At 42.6% G+C, this 24,254-nt stretch overlaps 1 protein-coding gene across 1 annotated transcript in view; it reads right to left on the bottom strand.

Annotated features, from left to right (window-relative positions):
- Positions 1–21,353, bottom strand: part of KREMEN1 (kringle containing transmembrane protein 1) — a 41,324-nt gene extending 19,971 nt beyond the window's left edge. Inside the window, exons 1-16 of the mRNA XM_083874278.1 lie at positions 20,867–21,353; positions 20,261–20,378; positions 18,832–19,036; positions 17,309–17,460; positions 16,644–16,811; positions 16,224–16,398; positions 14,685–14,886; positions 13,562–13,647; positions 13,077–13,345; positions 11,984–12,127; positions 11,466–11,621; positions 10,188–10,436; positions 9,516–9,788; positions 9,104–9,286; positions 4,815–4,900; positions 2,419–2,605 (exon numbers count right to left, since the gene is read on the bottom strand). Of these exons, the coding sequence (XP_083730404.1) occupies positions 2,419–2,605; positions 4,815–4,900; positions 9,104–9,286; positions 9,516–9,788; positions 10,188–10,436; positions 11,466–11,621; positions 11,984–12,127; positions 13,077–13,345; positions 13,562–13,647; positions 14,685–14,886; positions 16,224–16,398; positions 16,644–16,811; positions 17,309–17,460; positions 18,832–19,036; positions 20,261–20,327 (2,602 nt within the window). The 5' untranslated portion in view covers positions 20,328–20,378; positions 20,867–21,353. The remainder of the gene's footprint in view (positions 1–2,418; positions 2,606–4,814; positions 4,901–9,103; positions 9,287–9,515; positions 9,789–10,187; positions 10,437–11,465; positions 11,622–11,983; positions 12,128–13,076; positions 13,346–13,561; positions 13,648–14,684; positions 14,887–16,223; positions 16,399–16,643; positions 16,812–17,308; positions 17,461–18,831; positions 19,037–20,260; positions 20,379–20,866) is intronic.
- Positions 21,354–24,254: the final 2,901 nt, after the last annotated feature.

A 24,254-nucleotide genomic window follows, 5' to 3' on the forward strand; every position in this document is an offset into this window, starting at 1 on the left:
AATTTTGCAGCTGGCAGCATGTAATTCCTGCCTCCCTCCTACTTCTTTGGCTCCATCCTGCTTAAATCCATCCACATAACTCTGGATTTTGAGTTATGTTCTGTGCATGTACAAGCATGATATGCTGAAATGTCTGACTATTTCATCCCCTATCTGCCTAGTTAGAAAGAAAAAAAAAATTGCTTTCTTAAGTATTTTCATGAGGCTTGCTTATGGCACATAAAGTAGAACTGCTTCTCTGAATCACCAAGGCATAGGCAGAATAAGATGACAAGAGATACCAGGTTTGTAAGAGAAGGCTGGAATAACAGCTCAAAGGAAAGACTCAGCTGGGAAAAAAAACCAAGGACAGGGTGACTCAGTATTGCTAAATGGAAAGAAAACAGAGAAAGGAAAGAGATTGATAACCACATACATTTCTGATGGGGAAATGAAATGAATGCTATAAATACAGAAACTAGAAATTATACCTTATTGCGCTGAGTGTATAAAATAACATTTGTTCACCAAAACTAACATTTGCTGAAGGCATGTCCATTTCTTTGGCCTTGTAACGCAAAACTCACCAAATTCAAACAGTCCTTTAATGGTAGGTAATCTATTCACACACTTACTATTTCTGATCCATGTGAGAAATTACGTATGGCTGATGTTTGAATGCATAAATGCCAAAGTTTGAATGAAGAAATGTCAATGTTTGAATCAATAGAAAGCGTCACAGGGTGAAGCAGAAACATTCTGTGAAAAGTAGCATAGCACTATGTGCAAAAATGGTTGTTAATTCACTTTCATTTCTCACAACTAGAGTCATTTTTCATATAGTAACTCCAGAAGTTTTTCTCCTATCTCAGGAAATGATGGTGACTAGTCTTTATTTTGACTGCACTTTACGATAAGCTTATAAGGACATAAAAACAAAACAAAACAAAAAAATGGAATAGGCATTAAAAACATACCATATGATAAACTGCCCTCCAAAAGCAATACTAACATTTGTCATTTCAGAATTCTGCTCCTTTCAAGTGCAACCTGACACAGCTGATCCCATTTCAGTTCTGTGGGATTAAGGGTCAAGATGAAGATCCCAATGTGTACCTTGTGCAGATCAGGAACTCTGCAGGTCCTACACACGCCATACAAATTACCAGTTGCTGTATTTGCACTGTTTCCAGGTCCTTTAGCAGAAGACACATAGGTGGCAGTACTTTCTAGGTCCATTCTCCTTTGCTACACCTTCACTTGGAGGCATTATATATTCTCCCCTCCACCCCTACCCCAGCTGCTTGTGCTCAGGCATTTCTGTCCCTTTTAACAATCAAACATCCACTCTGGGTCATATCCTCCACTTGCTGTCACACAGCCCTCTGTGAGACACATGGAGTGCTCTGTCCAGAAACCTTACAAACAAACATTCTTCAACCTAAGCAAAGGAAGGAGCATCCACTGTGTGCACCAAGCACATCTTAATGGTACTGGGAGCAGACTCTTAGACATGGTCCTTGTCCAGGCAGCTCTCTAAATGCTTATCTGAAAACACTCTCATGTTTTACTTCTGAGAAGAAGTAAAGTTTGCCAGAACTTCTTCTCATAAAAGTTTTTTTTATTACCTGAAAACGGCTATGCATGTATTTTCCATATCTAATTAGGTACATCTACAAAAACTTGATGAGCAAGTATGCATTCAAAAAGAAGTAAAGCAAATTCTACTTTGTGGGAAGAAACATCAATTAAGAATACACAAAACGTATCCAGAAGGACCACACATCTGAGGGCTGTGACCATCTGGAACTGCCACTTCTGATCTCGCAAAGCACGGCCAATGCTTACCAGAGGAGCACCGTAGTACTTGAAACCATTAGTAACAACTAAAACGAGGACAAAAGCATGCAGAGAAATTTTAAGTGAAAAAAAAAATCACCTTAGGAAGTGAAGCTCCAGGCTTCCCCTAGTCTTTGGCTGAGAGGTCAGCGTCAGGTCTGGCAGGCGGGATGCTCTCCCTTCCAGCTCTGCCTCTGCTGCCACAGGTTTTTCCCCAGTGACACAAACAACCGCACGCCCCTCTCTCCCTTTAAACGCCTCCATTCCCCAGACCCAGCTATGGAACCACTTTTACAGAGAAACGTGCTGCTCTTCTTTCTCTTACATCACGCTTTCATACGAGTCTCCGAGCTCCCAGAGGGAGCCTCAAACACCCACGAACTCCAGGCACAAAACACCCGCTGCAGGAGCAGCTCGGAGCCCGGCACGGCTCCGGCGAGCAGGAAGGGACGTCGCCCTGCCCTCGCAGAGCCCTTCCGCGGGGCTGGGGAGCCCGGGGAGGAGAGGCTGCCCCGCTCCCTCTCCGCTCAGCCCCGCCGGGAGCTCGGGGAGCAGCCCCGACCGCGCCTCCCTCCCGGCTCCCCGCGGAGCGGCACTCACCGGACTGAAGGAGCTCTCGGCAGCAGCTCAGCGCCAGCCCGGAGAAGGCCAGGACGGCGGCGAGGGCGGGAGGCTCCATAGGCAGCGGCCGCCGGGCCGGGCCGCGCCGCGCTCGCAGGCGGCAGCCCCGGCTCTCCGGGGGTGGCGGGCGGCCGGGAAAGAGCGCAAAGTGCGGGAAGCGGAGGCCCTACAGCATGTGTCCTGTAAGTGCGCCCCGGCGAGGTGCCGAGTGGCAGATGAGGATCCTATTACCAGCCATGTGACAGGAAAGGATAGAGACCGACATCCCAACCTGCTGCCGCAGCGCGGGACCGCGGGGCTGCCGCTTCCCCTCCTGACACCGGCAGGTTCGGGCTGGCGCCTTTCGCCCCGGGGCAGCGCTGTGGCCCCGCAGAGCCCTCCCTCTTGCCGGGACGCCTCGCCACACACACACACAGACAAATACACACATAAACACAGAAACTCCTCCATCTCAGCAGAGACGCAGTCTGGCTCTCGTCACTCCCCAGTAGCCGGTGTCCCGCGGGAGAGGCCGGGCAAGAGGAGCCCCTCAGCCCCGTGGCCTGCCCTGCCCGGCCGCTGCCCCTGCCCCTGCCCGCCCTCCGCCCCTCGGGACTGTGGGGGCAGCTGAGGGAGCGCAGGTGCAGCCCGGCTCTCCTCTCCTGGAGCCGCCAAGGCACGGGCGGACACAGCACAGGGAGAGAGGGGATGCTGCCAACTTTGTGAGGGACAGAAGCGTGAGCGGCCCCGCGGGCGGCGAGGCGCCAGCGCCGCACGCTGCGATTTTAGGGCGTCGTTGTAAAAGTGAAAAAAAAAAAAAAAAAAAAAAGCACCACCCGCCCAAAGAAGTGACCGGGCGGCAGAGCCGGGCCGGGGGAACGCTGGCAGAAAGCTGAACCCGCTGTGTGTCCCCCTAGGCCGCGTCCTGAGGCGGGAGGAGCTGAGGCCGGGCGGGTGGTCACTGGGACAGGAACAGAGACAGCCACAGAGACAGACACATAGACAACCACACGGACAGACACATAGACAACCACACAGACGGACACACAGACAGACAGACACACAGATAGCCACACAGACAGACAGCCACACAGACGGCCACAGGAGTGCCCACCAGGCCCAGGGACCCGGGACACTGGGGGCCGTGAGGGGACACTACACCTCAACACAAACCGAGAGTGACAAACACAAACACAGCGGCCAAACAGCTCCGCAACCCCAAGAGAATGAGCAGTGTTGTTTTCTGACGTGCAGAAAGATACGTGGGTTTTTTTTTTTTTGGTTGGTTTGGGGTTTTAATCTACCTGAAGATACCAAAGGACAAAGTGTCAAGGTGGTGATGTCAAGCTATTTGTCTAAATTTCTACAAAGTCTTTACCTGGGCTGTGAGGCATTTCAGTAATGGTAGAACAGCTTGGCTAAGAAGCAACCAGGAGAAAAAACAAAGCAAAACCCCACACTAACAGTTAAAAAAACCACAACAACAATAACAAAAAAATCCCTTGCTTTGTCAGGAAGAGAAATAAGGCAAACATCCTTGTGCCCCCTTTACACCACTGCTGTGTAATCAAATAGCAAAAGAGAGAGAACAATTTGCTATTCTGAAAAGGAAATAATCCAAATACATTTTGTAGGCCTTAACTATTGTATCAATACACATCTCACTTTTAGCATACAGAAACCTCCCACCATATAAAGCTGTAAGGTTGATTTTGAGGGGGAAATTAGGCTTACATTTCTTTAGGCCTTTGTAACACACATAGAAAGCAAAAAATGGTCTCTATATAGTAGCATGGTTTTGCACATAAATTTTAATATCACAGCATAGTATGCCACATTCTTGTTTCTTTGAGCTGAATTCCGAGTGAATGTAGCATTTTTAAGTTGGCGAAATACTGAAAAACAATAGCAGTGTTCTGTTAGCTTGGCACTGTGCTTTTTTCTTTGTGATAAGTTCAGAAGTATTTAGTTCTTCTTCACACATAGAGTCTTCTTTCCAAGGGCTGTAACCCCATTTTGTTTCCATTCAGTCAATTTCAATTCCATTTTATCTGGCATTCTATTCCTTGTGGACGCTGGAACAGAGAAGGCTTAAAAATTTGTAACAGTTGCTAACACAGTTAAAAAAATCAACCATATCTCCATTTCTCCATTTCAATCCACTAGTATTGATAGGCAAAACCATTTTTATTCACTATGCTGCCCTCTTTCTCCATCAATCAAGAATACACACAGTTGATAGTCTGTATACATCAGTTGTACTTTTTTTTTACCTGTAGCATACTGGCAGTTTGTTGCCAGTGGTCATTATTAAATTATTATTTTAAAAGTCATAACAGCTGCTATTTCTTTAGGAGGTTCATTTGTGTTTTCAGTTCAGTCAAGGCTTACCTCTACTTTCTGCATAAATAACACAGACGTCCCAGGACTGCAAGACCGACTATTCCAAATACACTGCCAATAATAATTATTTGCTTGGAAGCTGAAAAACAGAGACCAACCACAAAAAAACCCATGAAGACTTTGATATACATTTCTTCATACCTGTTTGAATGCAGCTGCATGACAATTTTTTAAATTGTACATATAATTTTTCTGTTCTCTTTATTAGTGGAATTGCCTCCCTTGGCAGGGGAGATTGGACTAAATGATGTCCAGAGGTCCCTTCCAACCCTTTACCCTTTCAGATTCTCTGAAACTGGTAAAGATTAGGAACACACAAAATTCCTGTTTGACTGTTAGGGCAGGTGGCTGTAAAAGCTTTGTAACACAAACATTAATATGTAGTCAACATTGTGAATGTGCAATATTGATGTAGAACTGTCAATCCCAACAACTGAAATGGCTTTCAATCCTTATTTCATATGGCTTGATTACTTTAAATATTACCCCTATTTTGGCATTAAATTTTGAAACTATCTTTGCTGCTTAATAATCTGCATGAAAGAGAAGTGACTGCTCTGATGTGGGAACATTGAATTGCATCAGAGAGCTTGAACACACTAAAACACGAAAAGTGTCAACTTGATTCTGTGACTGCCTAACAACAACACCTGAAAGAGAGGAAGAAACCAGAAATGAAATAAAATTTGAATAAAAATTGTTGTTTTGTTTTCTTATTCTACTAAGCAATGGCAGATTACCATGACACATAATGGTAATTTACACATATTTGTAAAGGTAGGAGATGGCAGCATGTGGAGTGCAGCAAACTAACTGGGAGAAACAATGATCCCTGCTTTTTGTGTCTGAGCCTTAATACATTGGGGCTGCATTTTTGTCAGCCCTTCCTTCCATCACTTTGTCACACCTGCCCAAACCACAGCCTAGCACACAGTGATGGCAGAGTGACATAACAGACACTTCTGTGATCCTAGAACAGATTATTCAGCTGCTAACTCGGTTTATAGTGAAGTTTAAGGAAAGAAACGGGATACATAAACTGTTCCACAAGCATTGGTCCATCATGCAGTAGCTTCTGAACAAGGCTCCCAACCTCATGTTTGGCTTACACATCCTTCACAGGGAGTCACCCAGCCTCTGCCAAGTGATGAGAACCCACTACTGGCTAAAGTAGTTTGTCCAGTAGTGATTTGCCTCTGTTGTGAAATCTCTGTGTTTAGAAAAAGCACAGAAGACTAATGAGATTTCCAACAGCTTTTCAAAACCAACAGTATTTACACAGAGCCTGAGCCTGGAAAAGGAAATCTAAAAGTAAATAGAGGAGGGGAAAAAAAAAAGGAGAAAATAACCCAAAAGACAAAAAACCCCTAGATTGTCCTTAATATCACCAAATTATTGTCTCAAAAAGACTGTATGTACATATATTGCCATCTTATGATTTTTAGCTGGATATTATATCTCATTTTTAGAATCTCTTTTTTGCTTTTGCTGGATGGCTTCTTTGTTCTTCCTCTTTGTGATATTCTGTGAAGAGAGCTGTGGTACTGGCAAGAGTTGCAGTGGGATTGTAATTAGAAGCATAGCAAAATAATTATTAGCAGAGGATTTCCATGGAAACTTTAGTCCACGGAAGCAAAACTCAAAAACAACAATACGCAGGCCCAACAACATAATTTGTATTTGAAGTTTCAAAATACCGAAATGGATTTTGTAAAATAACTGGCATTACATTTTCTTGTTTCCACCTCTTTTCCTATCCAGTTTCCCTAGTCTCCATGCCTTCATTTCAACTATTCTCTTTGGAAAATGGATGCATATAGCAACTAAAAAACCTTGGTGATTTGCAAGACAGAGCTTGAATCTGATGTGCCACGAAACTGCAGCAAGTGTAACAAACACAGCACTGTAAAAAAAAGTACACCTGTAAGCTTAGAATAACACAGAGCTGGGCCCTGTGCTCTTGACCAGCATGAAAGAAATAATTTGAGAAAGTGTGTTCAGTAGGTCACTCTCAAAGTAAAAATGTGACTGCTGATCACAGTGGCTAGACCAGTGGTCACCCATTCAGGCACCCAGAAACTGGGAAGGGCTGTCCATTAATTTTGTCAGCATTTTCCTGGTGTCAAGAACATCTCTGTCACAGGACTTGATAAAATGGCTGTTAGTGAAACAGCAACATGTTGCTGTGTAAAGAGAAAAACAATGAAGAAAACTAACCTCAGGAACAATAGATTTTGACAACACAAGGACTTTTTCCTGTACTAGAGAAGAGAAAGCTCGTGGGATGGAGAATAGAGAAAATAGCCAAATAGAGAAGTAACACAAGGAAAACTGGTGCTGGATTTCAACTATGTCTTTGACCAGAGCCAGAAATGTATTTAGTGGAAAAGAAGCACTAGCTGTCCATGCTATAAAAATGTGAGAAGTTTAGATATAAGTGAAGGGAAGTTTGAACCGTATTGCCTGTCTTCTCTGTAGAGACCTGGGCCTGTCAATAAAATAGCCTTCTCAGACAAACACTGACCTCTTCTTCTTATGGAAGAAGGAGAAACAAGGCTAGATGCAAATGCCATTATTAGGGCCTAGCAGTAAGAAAAAAAGAATGGAGAAATTAATATCTTATATTGTGTTGATCAGTTGTTGGCATTGTCAGTATCCTGCTGCTGTGGACAGCATCGCCATACTCCAACTTCCTGAGGCTAATAAAACTCATCAATTTTGGTTCACATTGCAAATTAACTAGAACACCAAATATCAAATAATAAGGAAATTCTCTGTCGCAATCAGATCAATAAAATTCTCTCACACCTTGTTTTTCTTTGTCATCTTTCAGGAAAGCATTGGAAAACATTGTGGGTTTTGTTTGCTCATCCACAAAGCTGTGCTACGTCTCCATCATTTTGAATGCAGTCGGTCACTTTATGTCTTCCAGCTCCTTTCCTCTGATCTCACAGGGCTGCCTTTCTGTCCCCCTTTTGCTAGTGTAAATGTCAGCATCTGTTTTGCTTATTGAGACCGACTGGCTCTTATCCAGTATGTATGTGGTTGATGGCAGCAGTGGAAAAATATACTTAGCTTTCAGCTTGGCAGAATGTTTTGCCACTGCCTTTTAAAAATCTATCCTTTGCAAAATTTTCTGCTGCCTAAACTCACTGCAGTTCATCTTACAAATATTACTAAGTTCAGAACTGCATTAGAAATGTACAAGCCATTGGTACAGGCCAGCAGAAGCTGATGAAATGTGCCAGCATGACAAGAATTCGTTGCTGATGGGAAGTGCATTTTCCACATTTCTTTAGAAGGGTCTCAGAATGAAGAATCTGTTAGTATGAATTATTTGATGAGTGCTTTTGGGAACTATTAACTCAGCATTAAAAGTGCTTCAATATGCCATCTGGCCTTGCATCACCCTGGTGCTTTGAAATATTGCCATCTTGAGGACATTTGGAGAGTATGTGGTGAATGAATAAAAAGAAAATTTTGGGCCATTTTCTGTAAATCATAGAGACAGCCTATGCTAATACACTGCCACTAAATCCAGCAATCCCAGGCTCATTGATAATCTATCAGTAGTAACACAAGAGGGGTAATAAATCTATGTTATTTATACTAAATACTATTGCATCATTCACAATACTTCTACTGCTATAGAATAATAGAATTATGTTTTGAGAGAACATAATATTTTAGAGAAAAAAAGTGAAAATGTTCAATGAGTGTGGGCTGTGTCTGCTCTTGAATCACAGAACAGTTGAGGTGGGATGGGACCTCTGGAAGTCATTTTGTCCAACTCCCCTGTTAAAGCAAGACCACCCAGAGTTGCCCAGGACCATGACCTGACAACTTTTGAAAATCTCCAGGGAGAGCGACTCTGTAATTTCTCTGGGCAAGCTGTGTTAATCATAATCACAGTAAAAAAGGGGTTTCTGGTGTTCAGAGGGAAGCTTCTGAGAGCATGCCTGTGGCCTCTGGTCTTGTCTCTGGGCATCACTGAAAAAAATCTGGCTCCATCCTCTTTTCACCCACCCTTCAAGTACTTGTACCCATTGATAAAACAAAAACTTTTAAACCTCCACCAAAACACAAAAACACTAGACGTCACCTGTTATGTAGATTTGAATAATTGTCTTTCTAGAAATTCAAACATTCAAACATGTCCAATATTTTACCAAGTAAGAGAAGTTGGTTTTGTCAAGGACCATCAATCATGTTATACTGAGATTGCCTTGTTCTTGATGATGATTTTTAAGTGATAAAGAATGATATCTAAAAGGTGACAGACCTGTTACGGGGCTGCACTGGGGTGTGTCTCCTGACCAGGCTCCTGACATCTGGCAAGTTCTTTCCTGCGACCCCGTGAGTTCATAGCCCTGATTGCAGGTGAAATTGATGGTTGAACCCAGCAGGTAGTTAGTATCATTCTTTTTTCCATTGGTTGGATGTTCCAGCCAGCCACAAGAGATCACTAATAAAAGAGACATATCTGGTTAGAGTATTTAGGATTTGGACCAGCAAATCTCCTTTACAATGATTCAAACAGCATTTTAGTGGCAATTCTATCCTGTAGAAATAACTGTAGTGATGTTCCCAATGGGTCGTTCACATAAGGTTTGGACCTGATGATCCCAGTGGGTCCCTTCCACCTCAAAATATCCTGTTATTCTGTAATGATGTTTTGTGGAATGTTGTATCACCTGGCTCTAGATGTTCTACCAGCAGCTTGTGATTCTCATGGGAAAGTCTTGTGGAACTTCCCACTTGAAGGTTCCTTGTTGTCAGGACATCAAATCTGCAGAACGGGTCAGAGCCACAGCGTGAGACCATCTGTTCTACCAGGGGATCAGCAGGGTCTTCATGAGGGGAGAACACGGGCAGAAAGGAAGCATTGTGCTTTTCCCCATAAAAGAAACTGTTCAGTAAGAACTCCGTGTCGTAAGTAAAGAGAGAAGTTCGATTTTCAATGGCCCCTTGGGAGACAGAGAAAGAACAATTATTAAATTGTGATTTAATAAATGATTTTCTAAATTGTCAGCATGGCACATGATGAAACCTTGCTAATATTTGGGAAAACACAGCTGGCCCTGGCTTTTGCTGTACTTTTGTAACACTGTAGTCTGCTAATGCTGTGTTTAGCTGACCATAGTAGATTGTATTCTGAAAGTGTAAACTGTCAAATACAAGGTCTGACTCTGGATGGAACAAAGTGCTGAACACTCCATCATGGTTTCACTCCCCACATGGGTAGAGGAGGGCATCTTTCTCTTACTCCCTTCTCTTCCCCCAGTACTGGTTGCTTGGCACAGGCTTCATTTCTTACTCCTTAAATTATGAGCTGTTTAGAAAAATAAACCAGAGAAATTACTTACAGCTAGCTCCAAACTCAAACACCTGCTGGGGACTTGCATGAATTGACATGGTGGTTTTATTCTTGAAGGTGTAGTCATCCTCTGGATTGCCATTCATTACCCCGAAGAGACCCCATGTGTGATTAATTAACTTTTCTGGAAGCAGAACTGTCAGGGACAGAAATCCTCCACTTCCTCTTATTTCCACTCCAGACCCAGAAGAGAACATCACTGTGATGTTTCGATCAGGTGTAGAATAGAGGAAGAGACCTATAACAATGAGAGGAAAAGGAGAAAATAGCTAATCATCCATAGTGAAAAAATTGTTGTGTTTTAGCATCAGTTAAAATCATCAGTTTTAACCATTTTTCATACAGCTTTTTTCCCCTCCACTCTGAGCTGCACTCTGAGAAGCATTTAAAGGGAAGCCACACCTTCACACTACAATTGTGATAAGATGGCCACTAGAGAGTGATAGCAAAGAAAGGTCCACTGTTGATATAAAATGCCTCCTGCCAGTGTCCCAGACCAGAAGCTTAAAGATAGGGGATATCTACATCAGACAGTGGCTGTGAGCTGGAAGCATTGCTCTAAGTATTAACAGTTTTCCTCTCCTTCTCTCTTATCTTGTCAACACTTTCCTAATCTGGCTTCTTCTCCAGGTCATGTCCCTTCCATTTTTTTTCCCTCCCTGCATCTCTGTTTCTGCAGCTCCTTGTCAGTGTAGCCTTCCACCCGCTCTTCAGCCATGTGAGGAATACTAATTGCTAGCCACAGAAATTTTCCTCTGCTGAATAGGGGGATTACTGTTAAAATTGAAGTGATGTATGATGAATATTTGTCAAATTATCATAAAGACTAATCAAATTATCACAGCCCCATCGGACAAAAAGTCAATTTTAATAGTCTTTTTGGCAGAAGAATAGAGGAATAATATCTGACTTACTGAGAGAGTTCCCAACAGGTAAATGTGAAATTCAGTTATATTTTAGTTATATTTCACTATATTTAATTTTATTTGGTAGGCTTCATTGCATTAGGTGCAGTAAGCTCAAAGCAGAATGTAGAGGACAGAGTTTTTAATTCCATTCACTGTCCACAAGATGAGAAAGAAAACCATTGCTCTACAAACAAGTGAAAGGGGACATAGAAAGCATGGACATTGAAGTCACCTGTTAAAATATCCTTCACAAAAGGATGCTGAGAAGTGAGTTAAAATGCATGCACCTAGAGATACTTTTAACTGTCCATGGGCTTCATCAGAATAGAATTGCTTACAAGGCTGATTGTGTAACTAACCTTTCAAGTCCATCCAAGTTTGTTCAGAGAAGTTGAGAACCCTCTGGTTCAAGAGGACCTCCAGGCTCAAATCCTCAGAGTAGCGCACTTCAATCACATCAGAGTTGTTCTCCTGCATGGCCACTGCAGACAAGCCTGTCGCCTGAGCCCCAGTTTCTTCCAAATAAAATAAAAAAAAACCAAAAACAATAATGCCATCAAAATGCATCAGCTGGCAGCTGTGCCTATTGACTGATTTCTAGAACTGGTGTTATGTTTCATTATTGATGAAAAATAAGGGGTTTTTTTGAGCTCTTCAACACAGTAGAAAACCTTACTTTCCTTACTCACACCCAATAAAACTAGCAATTACACTCTGATTGGGAAGTTTTTTCCTGAAAATGTCTGCTTTCTGATTATCTTCAGGATGGTGTCCATTCACAAATGGCCAAAAAAGAAGACTAGAGACAACAGGAGGATTGCTGCAAAGTGCAAATCAAACAAGCTCAGAAGCTTTGCTTCCTCTCTTACCAACTTACCATTGGGAAAGCGTGCCTGCTGTGTCCTCCCTTGCACTCTCAGGAGTGTGAGATCAGACTCTACCAATGTGTATTCTCCTAGGCCATTGAAGGTGAAGTTCAGACCATCAAATGTAAGGAAATGAGGATCCCCAAAAGCAGATGCTATTTAAAAAAAAAAAAATTCAAAAAGAGAATTAAGAACAAGCAAAAATCACAACCTGTTACTCCTCAAGGTCATGAGAAAGGAAAGAGGCTAGAAGTCAGTGTCACATGCAGTATATGGGGAGATTTTGACATGAATACAGGGCAATTACCTTATCTTTGCATCCATATTCTTTCATCCTTATTCCTATTCTAACTTCCATGTAAATTGCTCCAAATTGCTTCTAATTTATCTTCTTTTATATGCTTTAATCTGTATAGTAACTAATACAACACACCTTACCAGCAAGTTGTATTTTCCTAAATTCACATCAAACCCTGCTTCTGCCAAGACTTTTGATGGGGTTTCTTTAAGCAGCCAAACCACTCACTCATGACCCCTAACTACCCAATACAATGCCTTCTACACTTTTCTCCTTTTTTCTTGAGGCAAACTGCTGCTTCTTTGCACTTCTTTATGGGAGGCCAAGTCCGGCTGGACATCTCAGCAGCATGGAAGGCAAAACATATGGTTGCAACAGAGGTATGGCAAGACTTGAAGACTGAGATAAAAGCAACCAGGAGAAAACCAGACACACTGTAAATTGTAAATCTTTCTTATTTGATATGAGTATTTCTCATCATGATGGCTTTTCTAGCTACTTCCAAACTGTCATTAACCATCTCTAACCACCTTTTTTTCTGAAGAAGTACACCCAGATGATATAAAGTCGTGGACATTGACTACTCTGCTTTGGCTGTTTAGGTTCTAGGGGTGAGCGAGATGCTCAGCAGCAGCACAATCAAAAAACACATACAGATTTTGTAAGTGACAGATCAATAGAAACCTTCCACAGAATTTTTCTACAGGACATTGTACCCTCACCATTGTCAATTCATATATGCACATATACAAATATTCTAAAAGCCAACACTGTATCAAAAATAAGGAAAATTTTGTAGCCCTTACCAGCTCGGGACGGGCGGTACGTCCTGCAGTCACTAGAGGGCCGCCTTTTCATATAGAAGTCACAATTATCAGACCACAGGCAGCAGTAATAGAAGCTGATAACATCGTAAAGCCAGTGGGAAAAGCCAGGTATCCGGGGAGGCTTCAAGAAAGGTGGTGAACCCCAGTCATGCCCTCGATCAGGTGTGCTGCCTCCGGTGGAGTCGTAAGTGAGGATTTGGGTTCCCGTGGAGTCATAGCAGCACTGCTGTCCAGCCCCATACTGGGGACTGATTGGGAAAAGCAGCAAGAAAATCCTCATTTAGCACCGTGGGGTCCATTTCTATTTAAGGTTACTTATTGCCTTTTTAGGGCTACAGCTAAATATTTCTGTTGCCAAGCTTTATCTGATGTCCAGTTAGACTTCACCCCTGACTTCCGTGATGCTGCTGTCTCTGAGGTGAAAGGACTAATAAAAAAAATACAGTTTAAAAATTTTTCTTTACCTGGCTTGAATGGCTCTTACACAATGCACAGCACCAGGATGATAAGTACACACACTCCCCTTTTCAATGTCGCAGCCATAATCTGTCTGAAAAAGATCAATGTTCACACTTAATGGGGTTCTTTCCTCACTGTCCACTCTGTTCTTACATTCTGTTCCCACCCTTTGTATCTGACATCTGTGTAAAGTTGACATGAGCTGGTTGTGTCTTGAATAGCATGGATTGATAGGAAAAATGGTGAATTTAAAACTGAAGTGTCTGGAGCAACATGTCTGACCTGAACATTTTGCAGTCTGTTACAAAAGACCTTGAAGAACAAATGCAGCCCTGTGGGGATTCAGCTGTAAGTGCACAACAAATACAGACACAACAGAGTAAATGTTTATCCTGTGTTCTCAGACAGAGGCAGTAGATCTATTTTTTATCTTCACAAGCTTTTAACTGTAGGCATCATGTTTGAAGCTTCTTAACCAGAATAGTAACAAGATTTACCTAATTTTTTTTAAATGCATAAACACATGCCATCATTTGGTATCATAAATAGGAGAGGAAGTCACTCTCATCTGGTTCTCAGATCAGCAGTGTAAGTGAAAGTGTAGACTGAATGGCAATTTATTTCTTATCTTTTGTCAGTTCCTTGACAACAGTGAAGTTGAGAAGGAGGAAGGAAGCAGGATAAAGAAAATAATGGATTACAGCTCTGGGCTTGAGCTCTGAACTGCAAAGCAGAAGGGTTTGCAGCAAAGTATGATAAAATAGGGAGAAATAGTTTGTTACAACATGGGATATCACCTTCAAACACAGACTATCATCTTGTAGGATCTGGAAGAAGTCATCCCTGCTCCCAGCTCCATAGAGTGTCTTCAATCTACCATTGGAATGACTTTTAATTCCCTGTTTGAATGTAATTTCCACCTCCTATCCTATAGGCACTTTTATTCAGACTACCTAGATAAGCTACATTTGCCTCTGTCATCTAATATGCTACTTGGGCAAATCTAAATGTAATTTAATTTCCTTGAAATGGCTTTTAGAAAGGGAAGAGTGTTGTGTGTGGAGTTTGGCACTCCTTAAGCTTCGACCTGGAATTGTAATAAGCCAGAGAGATCAATGAATAACTTACATGGAACCTGCCAGTGTCAGCTCTTGCCTGTGCCAAGGTGCAAGGGCAGTCTGTAATTTCTTTCAAGAAGTTTGGAAGCAACTCTTCCTTTCTGTCCCATTCAATACATTTTGGAGTTGCCCATGCCTTTGGGTCATTTCTGAAGTCTTTCTCAAGGTGCCAAGCCAATGCATGCTCTGGGCTCCAGATTGATGGAATGTTGCTGGAAAAAAAATAGATTTGATAGCTAAAGAAGAACTATTTTGACAGTAGCACTGTGTCTCAATTGCTAATTACAATTAATAAGCATCTTCTGAATTTCAAATTATTTAATTGCAAAGCCCATTTCTTTGTTTTTCCTTCAGAAAGTTATGGCAAATCAAAATTTTCCAAATTCAGGAGGTGACAGGATGGCATGCAGCAAGTATGCAATAATCAGAATACATTTTAGTAATCATGATTCTGTCTTACATGGATCCTTTTAGAGGCAGGTTTTCTATTCATGCCTTCTGACATTGTAATTTCATTTAGGCCAGAATGAAGAATATCTGGATTGTTTAACAAAACATAACATCTGCACCCCAGTAATATCAGTACTAATGGTTACAGAAACCATTCAGAATCCTTGAAATGTTCCAAAGCCATTCTGCTTTTCCCTCCATGAAAAAAATATCATATACAAAGTTTAATAAAAAACCCTCTAGAAGGAGAAAAGGTTATCCATCTCTGGGTAGTGACTCCTAAATCTTAAAAAAGGTTCTGACATATTAGCAATGTGTTGTAACACTGAAGAGGTGGCATTTATATACTCAGAGTCTACACCATCTACATCAAATCTGCAGACGTGGAAGAATTAAGAAGGAATATCCATAGAGCACTTACACAGGTAGTTCACCAAAAATCATGGAGAAATATGCAATGAAATAAAATGAAATGTGCATAAAATTTGAAGGAATGCAAAAGCCTACATACAAAATAGAAGAGGAAGGCCTGTGGCTGCAGTACTAGAGTTCCACAATTAGGGACTCCTTCACAGCTATGACAAAACAGAAGAATGAGCAGATCCTAGTCTGGTGAGAGTATGGGTTTGGCTGGAGTAATTCTTTTCATAGCAGCCACATTTTAGATTTGTGACCAAAACAGTGCTGATAACACACTAGTGTCTGAGCTGCTGCTGAGCAAGGCTGACACTGTGTCAAGGTCTTCTCTGTTTCTCATGCTGGCCCTAGAGAGGGAACACAGCCCTGACAGCCAACCCAAACTGACCAAAGGACCATCATCTCCATCAATAAAACTCCAGGGGTGTTTTTCCAAAGCAGCCCTTACTGGGTGACTGACTGTGCATCAGTCTGCTTGTGGCAGACTCTGTGATTCTTCCTCCATGCTCCTCTCTCTTAGTAAACTGTCTTTATGTTGGCCCATGAGTTTTTCTCACTTTTGACCTTCCAGTTTTCTCCCCATTTTTTCACATGAAATGAAGCTTGAGTCTCAGTTTTGAATGCCAAAGGAGACAACACCTTCTAAGGTAGTTATTATTACTATAAGTTGTGATGCACTTGCCTCTGCCCGTCCAAATAGTTGCTGGGTATAATTCTCAACATTCCAAAGTCCCATGTACTGTAATTTCCTTCTGCGGGTACAGGAATGAAAGAATATTTCCCTGTATTGGGAATTCCTCTTGCCAAAGTATAAAGGTATTTCCATTCAGCCATCCAGTCTTCTGAATAACTGTCACCTGTTGGATAGAGGAAGAAAATGGTTTTGGATGCTGGAAAAGAACAATTGCCACAAGATTGAAATTAGATGTCTCCACCCATATGTACATGAAGAGGAAAAGCTGACATTATTGTCATCAGTTATTTATCCTTGCAGGTGTCTTCCTGAGGCCTCAGTGAATGTGATCACAAGCTGTGCAGAGCTCTGCGCATAAATTATGTGTGTGATAAATGCTTATGCACAGGCAGGAAAAGGGTCACTTACCTGTTTCCTGGTATCCCCAGACTTCTATGTTGACGTGGGTTGTTGGAAGTGTCTGCTGTGTCCAGGTAAGAGTTAAGTTTCCACCAGTGTTGGGGGTGCCATAGTATTGCCATTTTGTCTCATTTACCAATGTGCATTTTTCTCCATCTGAAACTTTGTTGTGATGTACTGCATTGCAGAGCAGAAAAAGGGGGCTAATGACATTTTGGCTTTGCATAGTCCTTTAAAAAGTGCTACTACATTATTTAAGATTTAGCAGTATTTCCCCTGGGAATGTTTCACACAGCACAGGATGCATGACATGAAAAGAATAAGCTGAAACTGAGAGAATGCAACCCTTACTAGTATTTGCAGTCCTTAGATTGCAACACCACAATGCAATTATTTGAAGGGGGGACAAAAAGGAATAGAAATAGGGATGAAGTGGGAACTGTTTTGGTCAACCTCATTTTTAAGCAGGACTTTTTATCAGTTAATGATGCTGCTGCTACTCAATTGCTGTGAAAGTTCATATCTCAAAAGATGAATTAACATGAGGCCCGCAAGACTTTCTTCTCTGAGGCCTGCTAAGGAAGAATAAAACTGATCCAAAGGAAAAAACATATAATCTTGCATGCACGGAGGAAGAATACAGGAAGAAGAGGGATGCTGTAGATTTAAGTAACCTGATAACCAAGTTCCAGAGTAGGGAAATGTTGACCCATCATCTGTAGAAACTTCAAAAGGGATAAAACCAGTCTCATAAAGCAACGGGGAGATGCAGTGGCCTCTTCCATCCTTGTCAACATAACCACTGGTTATGATTTGCTGCTTGAACCTGTAGATGTTGAAAACACTTTTCAGTGTCACCATAGATAGAAGGAAAATTCTGAATGTGTTTCAACAAGCAACCCTGTGTCATGTGTGGATCATTTCACGTCTGGGGCTATTTTGCTTGTAGCAGGAAATATAAACTGGAAAAATCTGTTCATTACATCAATGTGAATTCTGCTGTGAACTGCACAAATATACAGCAATCCACAAACTTTCAATTTGCTATTTAATTACTGGGGGAGGGAGACATGATAAATTAGCAACAAAGGGGCAACAGGAAGAGGAAGATAATGTTATAGCATTATTAGGATTACAGGGTGGCCAACAATGACCAAGATGCACAGTTATTGCAAATTTCTGATTTTTTTTTTTTTTTTTTTTTTTTTTTTTTTTTTTTTTTTTTTTTTTTTTTTTTTTTTAACCTGGTAAGTCCTGTGAAAGTGACGAAAGTAATTTCATGCTGTTCTGGAACTCTGTTGCAAAGGTTAACCCTGAACACATTGCTTTTTATTTAACCATTTGATTCCAGTTAGGGCTCTTGCCCAGTGTCCTAGGGTACAACCCCACCTGTGACTCTTCAAGACTGATATATGGGGACTGCATATCTACTCCAAGTGTCAGAGGGAGCTGGGGTCTGCCAGGAAATAGTACCTTTGCTTGTCTGCACTGAAATTTGCCTTGGCTATAATTATGTAACTCTGTAGGTACTTCAAATTACACAGTTGTGTTCTACAGAATGAATGCCTTGGTCAAAGGTTTTCTAAATAAAGAATTGAAAACTTTTTCAAGTACTGTTATCCAGATGGGAAGGACTCCAAAATCTCACTCAAAACCTTCTGTGGAAATAATAGCACAACATTGGGGTCATCAAAATTCAGTGTACTGTATGTATTGCACGTGCTAAGTGCAGCCAAGTAGGTACAGGCTGACACATTTAGGATCCACAGCTTTTTCTTGCAGAAAAAACTTCAGGTGTCCTACCTACATTTTTGACTTGCTGTTTTCTCATTCAGATCAAGAAATAAATACTTCTTTCCCACAAAGGGAAATGCTAAAGAAATATTGACAATCAAGTGCCCTGAAAGGAAACTCTTTTCAAAAACTCACCATTTTAATGTGTTAAGGGAAAAATGAGCAGAGTCATGATTGTACCACACAATAACTCAGCCTAAGAGAAAGAATCCTGTGTAGAAATACAGTCAACAGGTATCCTTGAGGCTGAGCAGAACTTTTGTACATTTCAGGATTCTAACAACTTTACAAAGTTTTCATTCCTGTATAGTGAGTCTTGTTTTGTGGTAATTGCCTATTGTTGGAGAGTGAGATTATGAAGTTTCTCCTCCTTTTGGCAGAAGAATATAAAATCATGGCCCACCTGCATTTTATCACAGAAGAGGTATAAAAAGTTGTGTTGGTAATCAAAAAGTCTTTGCCTCCCATAAGAGATCCTGAGTACGGAGAAATTTGAAGACAGAATTCTGTATAATCAGGACAGCATCTCCCCAAGGACTGGCATGTCACCTGGCAAGAACAGGTATCAAGCAGCTTCCCACATTGTTGTGCACAAGAGTCTTGAGCTCCTTGTTAAAGGAAGAAAAAAAAAAGAGTCAGGAATGTTATTGAATTCTTCTAGATGTTCTCTAGAGGCACAAGTACATCACCCAAAGGACTGCTCTAAGTAAATAAAACAGGCTGGTTATGTTAGTTTAGGAATATACTTAGGTGAAGGTTGTAACCACCTGCATATTAAGGTTGCTCCATTTTGAATAGCAAAATACATTTATTTACCTGCCAGCCACTACACCATTTCATGAATTCTATGTGTATTTTTACATGTAACAGACACATAAATCTCCAGAGCAGCCCCACAGTGACTGTCACTAATTATATTTATTTTTGAAAATAAGTCTTAAACATACCAGAACAGGGGTCCCTCACCATCAACCCTACATGGGAATCAGTAAGAACTGACAGCCAGTGTTCTTGGAAAGTTAATATATCAGCAATGAAATGGACTCCAACACAAGTTCCTTAAGAGCTACTGAAATGTCTTTGTTTTGTGCATTTCATTTGAGTCTGGCTTTAACAAGGCAGGTGTTATGAGCTCTGGGTACACAGACAGGTGAGTAGGTTAACTACTCAACAAATAAAACAGTGAGAAGACAGACATTACAGCAACACTGTCAAGAATAGCTGGATTTTATAAGCAGTTAAGGGGGAATTGAGTTGACAAGCTTCACAGACAGCTGGGAGCACTGAGGACCTTTTGGGAAGTGGAATCTGGCAAGGATTCCACTATAGCTTGGGAGCTATATCAAGAATACCATGCAATGCTGAGATGATCTAGGCAAGTATCAGAAATTCTAAATTTGGACATGGATCTTGCAAAATTGGAACCAATTATGAGGAAGTAACTAAAGATTGATTCTTTGGGAGGACACAAGCAAAAAGAAAGGCAGGGATCAAGGTGGGTGGTGAAGAACAAGCATGGGAAAATGCAAAGAAGGGAAATGAAAACTTCCCTTGTTTAATATGGGATGCTAAAAAGTTTTTCTCTCTCTTTAAATAAATTTACTGCATTCTCCACATTGTCTGTTTATTTACAGAAGAGATCCACTGACCTGCTGGAGACTATAGAGGAAGGGATTGAAAATGACACCATTCAGGTAAAAGCTGGGCCTGTGTGCCTTTGCTTTAGCTTGTAAAGATGGTATCAGCAATTTCTTACCAAGGTTTGTATTCTAAAGTAGAGAAGTCAAAAAGGTTTGCACTTAAAAGCAGCAAAATATTCAAAAATCACTCACCTGCATTCCAAAGAGCACTGAGGGTGGAGAGGATGAAGAAAGAAACATCTAAGCCAATGAATTTCATGTTTTGTCCAGATGATTCAGGATGGCTGATTGTGGTAGTCTCCGTGCTAGACTGGGAAAAGCCTTTAATGTTAACAGGTGTCCAGAAATAAACAAGTCTCGCTGTTCAAAGGTTTGTTGTAAATTACTGAAGCAAGACAAATTGAACGAGATGCTCCATTTCAGAGGTCATTTCCAATCCAGGAAAAGATAGAAGGGGAGATAGTCACTGCAACTCCTTCCCATTAATAATCAAGTTTTTTTTCTGAAAGGGGGGTAGATGTTTATTGTTTTACAAGTATTTCTGCTTCAAAGTTCAAGGCCATGGTGTCATTGGCACAAGTTCTATGTTTTAATTTTGCTGGAGCAACTAAGACCTGTTATCACTTAGAAAAAAATGATAAAGAATACAAGCTGACAGTACAGTTTTGTTCAGAAGATAAAGAGATATTGAGGAAGCATGGTTACTGCACTGTATGTGACAGCATGAGGGTTGATTTAAATGAAGGCAAACCCCTCCTTTTTCTCTCATTTTAAGGGGTTAAATTGAAGGAAACTCACCCTTTTTCATCATTTTAAGGGCTTAAATCAGTGGGTTCCCCTCCATTTCAGGGCACTTCCAACTGTTCCCAGCACCACGCCTCCTGTGTGGCAGCAATCCTTGCTTATATGCAATTTTGGAGGTGGAATCGAAATTCCAGCAATGGGATCCAGAAAGAAAATCACATCTCTTGTCCATAGGATGGAAAACACGGAGCCCCGGTATTCCAGGTGGATCCTGGGCAGGGAAAGGCCCCCAAGTCCTTTTTCTGTGCTGGCGGCTTTTGTCCAGGAGCAAACCCTGAATTTTGTGGGAGGAATCCGAGCGGGGGCACGTGAGAGCGGGACCTGGGTGACTCGCTGCTGTCACCCGGTGACCGGGAGCGCCACTGCAGAGCAGGAATGAACCCACGTGTAGCGATATTGGTGCTCGGGAGCTGCACATCACCACCACACGTGCACAGGAACGGGGAACTGCAGCCTGGAGCGGGCTCTGAGAGCCGGGAAGGGAAAATTGTTTCTTGGGATAAAGCCGTATGTACAAATTCCTTTTTTTTTTTTCTTTTTTTTTGTCTCGCCTGTCAGGGTCTGTAGGGGTGAATATTTGCAATCAAGAGAGAGTAGAGTTGTTAGTAATACTTAAAGCTCTCGAATGTTGTTAGAACTGGGCCGGCACTGAGTTGCTCCCATGTGCCTGGAGTGCTTTGGGGAGGGAAAGATGATGTCCCACTTCTGCCTGGTAAAAATGGCAAGAAGATAAAAAGTAGTTTCCTTTCTCGCTCATAACTGAAGCAGTTCTGTAGGACAACATGGACATCACTGCTTCCCCCCAGTTTGGGTGAAATACTAACATAGTTTATAAATATTCCCTTTCCCTTCTCCTCAGTCCTTCACTGCACACAGAGAAGATTTACTCCATCCTTTGTTCCCAACAAAATCTTTCCAGCCTAATCCCAGTTCTCTAAACAGACCTAAGGCATTGGTTTGATCATTGCCTGGAATTCCCAGCTCCATGTTCCCTGGATTGCTCAAGCAAACACTCACAGCAGTCTCCCCTGAGCCCAGAGACTGCCCTCAGACTAAGCTCATCACCAGTGCTGGTGGTTCAGATTGGAAAGATGCAGGAGCAGCAGTGTTGGGGCCCTGTCAGGATGGCCTTGGCACAGTTATTCCAGTGCCAGTGCTCCTGGAGCTTTGGGCTCTCAGACTCTCTCAAAGCCTAAGCCTAACCCAAACCCTCACAAAAAAGAATGCCTTGTGTAGGCTGTTGAGTTCTCTGCTGGAAGAGAGGGAACAGCTCATCAGGAATGCACTTCTCTCTTGGCTCTGGAACGCTTTCATTATCATGCACGACCAGGATAAACAAGTGAGATTAGAAACCCTCTAAGCAAAATCTGTGCTCAGGCGAGTAGAGCTTTGCAGGACCCATGCTAATCCTGCTCTACAAAGCACATTCCAAACATTTGGCACCTCCTGCATTTATAGGAATGAAGGAAGTCATGTCCCTGCTGGCCTTCACCCCCTTCAGGGGTATAGATGGGCCCTACCTCTCAAAGCTCTTTGCCCAGTGAGTCTGCCAGGGAAGCAAGCTCATGGCTGCCCTTGGAACCTGCCTCTAAATAGTTTCATTCTGGCAGGATGATGTAGTGGAGCCTGGCTGTTATTCCTACCCCCTGGGTCACACAAGGTAGCAGTGACGTGATGGAAGAACTTGGGCTCTGTCACGGCAACTCATCTGTCAGTGTCCCGCTGAGATCTGCAGCAGAACTGGTGTCACTCTGTTTGGTGAGGAGGGGGAAGGTCCCAGTACTGCTCCACCGCCCACAGCAGGAGCTGTTTCTCGTTAGGAAAGTGAAAGGCTTTTTTCCACGCTGCCAAAGGCCATCTGTCTATTTATTTGCTGATGTCCACCCTGCTGGGAGCTGGCCCAGGTGTCCTTCCCTCCATGTTACCATAAGTGCAGAGCTTTGTGCTTTGCCCTCTTCTACCAGAGCCTTTGGCATGGGCAGGGTGAGGTGGCTGCAGCTCTGTGAGCTGGCACCTCTGCAGACCCTGGGCAAAGCTATTCAGGTAATGTCTCTCCTTCCATGAGTATCTGAAGACTGGTACAGGCTGACTTGGGAAGTGCTTGCTAAGAGATGCTGATCCTTCAGCAATTCCTGTTTTCTTTGGTCCCTACAGGAGGCTGCCAAGAGAAACAGGCTTGACCAACACCTGAAGGGGCTGCTTTACCAGCCCTGAAGGAGTATCCCCACTGCTTTGCTCCCAAAGGGAAGGGCTCTAATGCTATCCCAACCCATGCAAACACAAATATTGAGTTTTACTTCCACTCTGCCCTCCACGTGCTGGTGTGTGTGTCTGTGGGTGAACAAGCAAAGAGCTGCCAGCAGACTGCACTGCAGAGCTGAGTGTGCTCCTGCCCACGCTATCTCAGCTTTGTTTGGGCTGGGCCAGGCAGGTGTGCCCAGGGGAGCTCTGGGGCTGTACCCGGGTGCAGATTGCAGAGAGAAAGTGCTGCATTGTTCTCTGCCTGCAGTCACCTTGCCTGAACCCGGCTCTGAAGCACGCTGGCACAGAGGGATGTGAAGGGTTATGGTAAATGTTAAGGAATGATTCTAACATGGATCAGGAATACCCAACATAGCACTGAACTTCTGAAGGCAGATATTTTGGGTGTTCCCAGCACTGCAGAACTGTTTGTGTAGCTGCTGTGTCTGGTTGAGCCCATTGCTATGCACAGAGCAGCAAAGACAGTGTTGCTATTGGACTTTTTTTTCACTTCTTACGTCTTGAAGCCATGATTGCAGAGCAGATTAATTTATATATTTTTTAATGTCAGAAGAAAGGCCTAAATGCAGTAGTTAGTATTGTTTGGTATTTGGCAAAGCATGCTGGATTAGGGCAGGGTGAACAGTAGGAGAAATATTGGAAGTTAATTCTAATCTTGCCTTTCGTATGGATTACAAGTTATGTCACTAGGGACTCGGATTGCAAACTGGAGACAAGCAACCCCTTGTGATTGCTGGTGAAATCCAGCACCAGGAAGGAAAATAGAGCAGCAGCCAGCTGGGGAGACAGTGCCTTCACAGGAGCCCCTCAGCTCAGTCCTGGGGCAAGTACAGGTCCCTGACCACAAACCTCTGCAGGGGGTGTTTGACTCAAGGCTTGTCTTCTGAATCCCTTCCTCAGTGCTCCCAAGCTTCCCTCCTTGGGCCATGAGCCAAGGAATCAGGCGTATCAACCAACAGACTGTTTGTTTTTCCACGGGCTGTGTAAATTGTGCTGGTGTTATCAGTGAAACCAGGTCTGCTCATGGCCTCCTGCTCCACGGGCGGTGGAGGGCTCTGATCTCCTGCTCCTGTGCCTTTTGAGAGTGGGGCAACACCTTGCATGAGCTTCCAGAGCACCA

The sequence above is a fragment of the Zosterops lateralis genome, assembly GCF_965231275.1.
Source record: "Zosterops lateralis genome assembly, chromosome: 17".
NCBI classification, from domain to species: domain Eukaryota; kingdom Metazoa; phylum Chordata; class Aves; order Passeriformes; family Zosteropidae; genus Zosterops; species Zosterops lateralis.